Raw genomic sequence first — 7,857 nt, forward strand, 5'->3', positions numbered from 1 at the left:
GAAAAACCATTTAGAAACATCAGGTACCTGGTACCATTTTCTTTTTAAAAACAGCAATAATAACAATGATAATGGCATGATATAGAACAGTTGTGTAATATAGTATCTAATACATGCTTTACCACTCAAAAGGAGCCACCCTTCACAGGTGCATTTTTTACTGCACCTGTTGAGCCACCAGTCACTGTCAAACCTGCAAAATTCCATGTTCTATATTGCCATTGAAAAGAATATCCACTTATGTCATTAGTACTTACCCAGTACAGCTGCTTGTGCTTCCACAGTTAACCTCCACACGCTTAGCTGAGGAACCAACAGCAATGGTGTTGGTGCCACTGAATGTCACTCCCTATTAAAATGTGAGTAATACATGGTCAGATAAATTATATCACAAACATTAATTATGACACCAGTACCAGGAGTTCCTAAGCATATGAGATATCATTAGAGATGACTAGTGTGTCTCATACCAAGTGTTGAAGGATAGCTCTGATCAATGAGTACCCCATATCCAGTGATTCCAGAGAGTTTATTATTTGAATAAACCACATTGCTAACAGTAGAGCCAGTTGCAGTAGCATCTGTTTTGATCCGCAAGCCATTGACACTAAAATGTTTAATCAGTAATAGTTGCAGTTTTGATACATATAGATATACTTATTAGTAACTGTATTGCCTGTGATTTGTATGTTGTTAACAGTTACACTGCTGGAAATAGATCCCTGGGCATCATACTTCAATATAGAAGATCCGAAAAACCAGAGGATTCATACAATGGAAATTCCATGGCCTCCACTACAAGTATTTCCTGTGAATGTGATGTTGCTGCCTTTATTAATTGCAAGACAGTCATCTAGGTGGGTGAGATAGAGGTATAGGTGAGCATATGAAATGACCTTGATTTTTAACAGTACTGCTCTGAACAATAACATTATTGGCAGAGATGTCAAAACCATCAGTATTGTGGCCTTTGAAATGGGTAGTATCAATGAATTCCAGGAAGATGGGAAGTACCAGCTGCAGAGCTTCCTGACTTGCTGTTTGGTGCATCACCAGCCGCTAAGTATTCATATTGTCAGATATCATGATCGATATCAACTTGATGATTAAAAGGAATCAGCTCACAATTATCGATATTTAACCCGCTAACAGTCAAAGATGAACCACCAATCGCAACAGCACGTGCAGGTGTGTTCACAATCTTAAGATTGGAAAATGTTCCACCCATATTGATACGCAAAAGTGGAGCTGGCTTGGTGACACCACCATTCCCACCTTGCTATGAATATTTTAGTAAACTTAGGACATAACAATTAAAAGGATTTAAAGCATACACCATCCCAGTATAATTCTCCTTGTCCAATCAGCTCATGGCCATTGCCATTGACTTTTTGAATTAGTCTCATACGCCATCATAAGAGCCGGGTGAAATGTACATACAATTGATATTGTTTCCTTTGATAACCATGAGAGGACCTGCCCAGTTCTGCCCCACAATTTTAAACAAAATAAGTAAGGCTGAGCTTGTTTCCACTCGCCGCAAAGCCGAACGTTAGGGCACCAGTCAAAGAAATGCTTGCGCCATCAGGCGGAGTGAGGGTAAAAGTCTGGCCTGCCGGCACAGTAAACCCGCCAATCTACACATATGAGTTGCAGTCCAAGAATTTTCGAAATGACATCGTCGGCGCACCACAATGGTTGTGCATTGTTGAGCGGCATCCACATCAGCTAGACTGGAGATCTGTCCAGTACAGCGCTTTCCGATCTTTCGGGGACCATTGAGGCCGTGCGTGGTGTTGCCAAGAAACTCCGTTTCCGAAGCCTGAAGAGCCACAGCAGAAGCGAGGAAAGCAGAGAGAACAGTCAAGACGAGCATTCTAGTGAGTATAACTCAGACGCCAAGTGATCAAGGGCAAGCCAAGACGTCGACAGCTTATAAGCCCTGCGACGGTCGCCCGCTGTGGGGTGCTCGGGAAATTCTCGAACCCACCTGACAAAATATTTTCCCGTTGACGCGTCTCGGGCCGCCATATCCATTTGAACATCAATCCGATCCAGAATTTGCCGGAAGATTCACATCTTGTTTCTACAAGTTACGGAGTCGGAGTTGAAAGATGGCTGGGTCCGCTGGCTGTCGTGGGGATCTGCTGGAGCTAGCGCGCTCAAGGTCTGCTGCACTGCTAACACAGTAAGTAGTGGTAACCCGGTGCTGTAGCGGCCCGCGTCTTTCGGGTAAAAAGCCTCATGACGCCCGGTCATGACTAGTGCCAGTGGCATGAGAATCCGGAGAGAAAGCAGTCAAGCGCGAGATAACCTGCTTGTGGGAGGGTGTATGGAACAATATAGTCATGATGTTAGCTGCTGGCCCATTGGTTCCGAGGCAAATCGGAAACGAGTCGGGATTGTAATCATTTGCACTTGTTATATGTCACTTATTGTCAGAGCACTACAAAGCTAGTGTAAAAACAAACACAACGATAGACCCAAAGAATATATGGGGATAGACATGCGTGATATCCGCAGCATTTGGTTTGTTTGAATTGCTGGTCGAATTGGAAGAGCCCGAGGGCCCCGATCCAGAGCCACCAGATAACGATGAGCCGGAGCGTGTCACACTATCGTTCTGTTCAGTATAGGTAAAAGCCCAATCTGACACTTACACGACACTCTCAACCTCGAGCGACCAAGGAGCATTCAGTACAGCATTAGCCCGCTTGCGTGCACTACTTAGGACACCGACACTAATGACCAAGGAGTGCATTGCCTTTTCTGAGAGCCCCGTTCTGGAATAGCCAAATGTGCAGTTGTCAGGGGGGGCGGGGTCGAAGTCGAAGCCGTAAAACGTCGATTTCCCATCGAGATTAATGACGTACTAGTAGACAGCATTATTTGTGGCCAGAGATACATAAACGGCGGACCCTGGTCAATATTCATGCATCAGCGGAAAGTCATAAGCAATGAGCACCCACCAGTAAAGTTGTGCGTCATCTTAAAGGTGCCGAAAGGAACTGATGAGTTTCCAGAGCTGCGCTGCACATCGGCAGCGGTACTCGTAGAACACGTTGAAGACGGGGTTGTCTGCCAGGCGCCGGTGTACGTGACATCTTTTGACGATGAAGAGACGTCCACGACTGTGTTTGTTGAGCCCGAGGGCGGGTCTGGCACAGACGTGGGACCGGCGGCAGCGACAAGTAGGAAAGACAGGAATAAAGCGAGCGCAATTAATCGTTGCATTGCGGTGGGTCGGAGCTTAAGAGGGGTGTAAATCGTCGTGGCCTTTATACAGGAAACTCGAGCAGCGTAATATATCACACCACAGGTGATGCCCGGAAGCAGAAAAGACGATTTGTCCAGAGATTGAGTTGATACAGACGAAAATGGGTGCAGATCCTGGAAACCTAGACATGGTAAGCATCGGAATTGAGGTGGATCCAAGGAGAGAATTACGCTAGTTAGAGCGCGACCACGTGAGTCCTCTTCGTCGACGCCGAGTTGACAACACAGCAAAGTGAATGTACATACTGGCCAATTGGCCCGACCCGGCGAACCTTTATGATACTTTGTAATAGCATCTGAAATAAATAGGATTCCTGTGCTGGTAAGACCAGCTCGCGCAAATAGTCCGGTTCCCCGTCCGATTTGGCATTCCGGTCAACAGGACTTGTCTGAAGAATCGAAAACGAACCTGTGGACCATCATTGTTTCTTCCCAGGATCCCGCTGGTCTATTCTGTATCTGGACGTTGACAATTCAGTTTGATGATTGTTCATCCTTGAACCCTCGCCCAGGTCTGCGAGGAAGGCGAATATATTGAAGCATCGCTTGCCCTGGGTCATTGAGAGCCTATTAATATTTGAGACAGTCTTCATTTAAAACGGTGGGGAGAACTTGAAGGTGGGACAACTGCAAACTCACGAGTCGCGATGCGAGTCAGCTCGATCCTCTTCGTCTTCATCGTGGAAACGAGCGTCAAAGCAGCCAAGACTGCAACACGCGCCTCGTCATTTGCAGGCTCTACTACCGCAGCGATCTTTCCGCCAGTTGGAGCCGGCACCACGGCGAACTCGCTATTCCCCGATCCCACCGTCGTAGGCTACGCTGGACCAACAATCAGTGAGTACCATTCAGGACAGACAACTTACGCATGGTAACTGACTACGCCAAAGCGGGGGACGAGGCTGCGGTATTGCAGACCGCACCAGCTGCCCCGTTTGTTGATTCCATCGTTCCGCTCGTTGAACCGCAACCGCTAGAGGCAGCGCCGACTTCCTCGTTCGACATCTTGACACATCTCGGGTCATTGTCACCGTTTCGGTCCCTCCCGCCAGCCACGTTCGGTGTCATAAACGCCTCTTCAGTGGTGCCGGACGACTGCACACTGACACAGGTCCATTTACTCCATCGCCATGGAGCGCGTTACCCAACCATCGGCGCGAACGAGGTTGCCGCAGCCGTGCATGCAGCGGCAACAAGCGAAGAAGGCTTTGAAGCAACGGGACCCCTCAAGTTCTTGAACACATGGACATACAAACTCGGAGCTGAGATCTTGACGCCATTCGGGCGGTCACAAATGTGCGCAAAGTCGACTATTTCGCGAATGCGAGGAGCTTAAATGCGATAGGTTCAACCTAGGCATGGGATTCCGTGTTAAATATGGTGCGTAAAAAGAGCAAGCCCACTTACAGAGCATGATACCTTCGTAGGCGAATTGCTAAAAGAGGCGACGGAGCTGCCTGTGTTTCGAACACTTTCTGAAGGTTTCAATAAGTTTCCGCTATCCTACTCGTCAAAGAACTTACCATGATGAACTAGAACGTATGGTTGACTCCAGCCTTCATTTCGCTGCAGGGTTTTTTGGTGTCCAATCTTACTCGACATCCTACCACCAGCTCATCGAGATAGAAGACGATTCGGGTTCCCCGGACTCGTTCATCGGCAACAGTACACTCTCGCCCTTCAATTGTCCGATCCTCGATTCAGATGTCGGCAGTTTCGGGGGGCAGCAGGCAGAGATATGGGGACTGAAGTATCTGAATGCGACCCAAAAGCGTCTGCAGAAGTTCATTAAGGGTAACTTGACATTGGACGCCAGCACAATCTTCGCAATGCAGAGCCTTTGCGCATATGAGGTATGTAGATAAAAACAAAATAAGCGACTCACCTATGATTGACACTCGGAGTAGACAGTGGCGCTGGGGTATTCTTCATTTTGTGGTCTTTTCACCGAAGAGGAGTGGAGGGGATATAACTACTTCTTCGGTTAATACGTGCCTTTGCACATCCACAGATCGACACTCACCCTATCGTAGACCTCGACTTTTGGTACTCGTATGGCCCAGGCTCACCCTACTCAGCGGCGCTCGGTATCGGGTGGGTCCAAGAGCTCGTGTCTCGCTTGACAGAGACCCGTCTCGGCCCTGCCAACTTCACCACCTCCCTCAACGCCTCAATCGTCACCAATCCGACTCTTTTCCCCTTCGCTCAACCAATCTACGTGGATGCGACCCATGACACAGTTGTTGCTGCGGGTAAAGTCGATGTATTGATGATCTCTTGAAGCGCTGACCAGCATATGAAGTCGTCACTGCCCTCAATTTCACCAGTCTTGCGGGAAATGGGCCGCTTCCGACAGACCACATCCCTAAGAATCAGGTCAGCACATTTGTTCATGTACAGAACACTTACTGAGCCATGGACAGACGTACTTTGCGCAACAAATATCCCCCTTTGGCGCAAACCTAGTGGGCCAGGTCCTCTCTTGCCCCAGCCGAAGTCCTGCTTCCTCTTCAAGTTCCGCGTCGGCTTCCACCCACATCCGTTGGTTGTTGAATGATGCAGTGGTGCCCCTAACGGGTCTTTCTGGCTGTGCATCCAACGAAGCCGATGACGGACTCTGTCCGCTGATGAATTTCGTGGCCGGGCTCGAGCAGCGCATTGCTGAGGTGGACTTCGGGTTTGCTTGTTTCGGGAACTACGGTGTTCCGACGCCGGATAACATTATCGATGGCCGTTATCCTCAGTAGAGTGAAGACTTACTGGTAGTTGTGCTGTATTTCCTGGCCTTCCCCCACAAGGTTCTTGCTGAGTATCCCTTGGCTTACGTGATCGCACGTGATTATCTCGGCCTGACCTCCGCCATCATCATGATCAACAAACATTCGGAAAGCGAAAACACACGACCTGTAGCCAAAACATCGCTCTCGATTGCACTCTTCCTGGTGGATCCTCGAACAGGGGCGCCTAGACGCGACCGCGCCGAGCTAGGCGGCGCTCGCTGCCCTGAAGCGTCAAGGCAAAGAAACCCCGTTATGAGAGAGCTGCGTTCTTATCGTTCCCTAAGGCTGGAGGATCCTCTTGACTTCCTGTTGGTCTGCTCGGCGCCTTGCATGCAAGCTTGACTCTCAAGTACTACAGCGTTTGCCAGTGGCGTCGGGGGTTGGGAAAACCCGATGTGCGCGGGACCGCAAATAGTGTTAATCAGGACTGCAAGCTCCGTCACTTGCTTTCCTAACCCACCCCTTGCTCAGCGGGTGACTCGGGCTTGTGTTTTATTCGTATTTGCTGCTGCTCATGCTCAGGAGGGCCAGGGAGGCGGACTCGGACTGCAACTGAGGTCCGAGCTGGGAAATAAGACTCGCCAAACTCATGGAAGCGCGTCCATCTCCGCTGCAGCTCTTCATGACGCTCTACTGGCCATGATATCTCAGCTGCCGTGTCACGATCTGCGCTTCTCCCCCGAGCTCCCCACCCCAACAAATTGCTGTCACATCGACCGACAATGAGTAGGACTCTATTCAGCATGTGACTCCGGCAGGCACTGGTCATGGCTGTCGTGCGGAGGTGCGTGTTCCGGTGGGTGCAGACTTGCGGACTTCGCACTGACTCGACACTGAAAAGCAAACAGGACGTCAATTAAGTAACGCGTATCATGAGAGGATGATCGGCGCCCAGGCTCCGTCGCTGAAATGCCGACGTGCTGAGCAAAGAACTCCCTCATTGTGTGTATGTCCTTGGAGGTGCAAGGCGCTTCAGGCGCGTCACTGAGTGGAGGTATTAAAGCGAGGCAAGCGTTCCTTTTCACTGTGCCTCGTCTCCTCAATACCGGTTAATTTGGATCACAATGTCGACAGCCTCGTCTTCAAGTAACAGATATCGGCGCACAATAATGCCCTGCTCCAACTGTCGCGAGCAAAAGATCAAGGTGCGCTAGCAGCCCCGCCTTGTTACTTCAATACTAATTGATGGCCGTTTTCCGTAGTGCGTGACCTCTGAACACCCGCCCGTCAACCCCTGTGCGCGCTGCAAGAAGAAGAACCTCGTCTGTGAATATCCGATTCCTGCCCGGCTCGAGCACGAATACGCGAGCATGAGCCGCCAGTCAAGTCACAGCCCCAGCAGTTCCCAGTCCAACACGCCCGCCGCCAATGCACCGACATTTCCGGTGCCACCCGGCTGGCCTGCTCACAATACCCAATTCAACCCGACTATACACTCGGCTCCGCCCCTCCCGTACACCGGCCCGCCTGCCGGCCGCCCGCGCTACTCCGGCAACGCGTATCCCGATTTGGGGTTGCACGCACCGAACATGACGACCCCCCAGTACCATGCGTATCTCCAGGCATACTCCAACAGCCAGCAGCAGCAACAACAGCCGACGTATCCTTATCAATATAACCCGTCATATGGAGGGTACGCGGCGGAGTACGACGCACAAAATGTCTATAACCTCGATGAATGGGCGGACGGGCCAACTGGGGAGGGCCATGGGCAGACTCCAGGGTCCGTTGAGTTCAATCTGCTTTCTTTCTCCGGTTTCACCTCAGTTGCTAGATCGTCGCATCGACATAATCCGCAGCA

At 50.2% G+C, this 7,857-nt stretch overlaps 2 protein-coding genes across 2 annotated transcripts; one reads left to right on the top strand and one right to left on the bottom strand.

The window, feature by feature from the left end:
- Window positions 1-253: 253 nt before the first annotated feature.
- MIND_00637500 (Glycoside hydrolase family 31 protein) lies at window positions 254-1,876 on the bottom strand (the record flags this gene model as incomplete). The annotated part of the gene is made up of 5 exons (XM_037363112.1): window positions 254-349; window positions 397-425; window positions 471-607; window positions 1,552-1,637; window positions 1,691-1,876. 5 exons carry the CDS (start codon window positions 1,874-1,876, stop codon window positions 254-256), a joined length of 534 nt encoding a protein of 177 aa, XP_037221033.1.
- Window positions 1,877-3,923: 2,047 nt separating this feature from the next.
- On the top strand, window positions 3,924-6,023 carry MIND_00637600 (Phosphoglycerate mutase-like protein; the record flags this gene model as incomplete). The annotated part of the gene is made up of 9 exons (XM_037363113.1): window positions 3,924-4,113; window positions 4,167-4,572; window positions 4,622-4,656; window positions 4,704-4,757; window positions 4,813-5,129; window positions 5,184-5,259; window positions 5,310-5,528; window positions 5,579-5,652; window positions 5,700-6,023. 9 exons carry the CDS (start codon window positions 3,924-3,926, stop codon window positions 6,021-6,023), a joined length of 1,695 nt encoding a protein of 564 aa, XP_037221034.1.
- Window positions 6,024-7,857: the final 1,834 nt, after the last annotated feature.

Source organism: Mycena indigotica (genome assembly GCF_014461135.1).
Source record: "Mycena indigotica strain 171206Taipei chromosome Unknown Mind.scaff0005, whole genome shotgun sequence".
NCBI classification, from domain to species: domain Eukaryota; kingdom Fungi; phylum Basidiomycota; class Agaricomycetes; order Agaricales; family Mycenaceae; genus Mycena; species Mycena indigotica.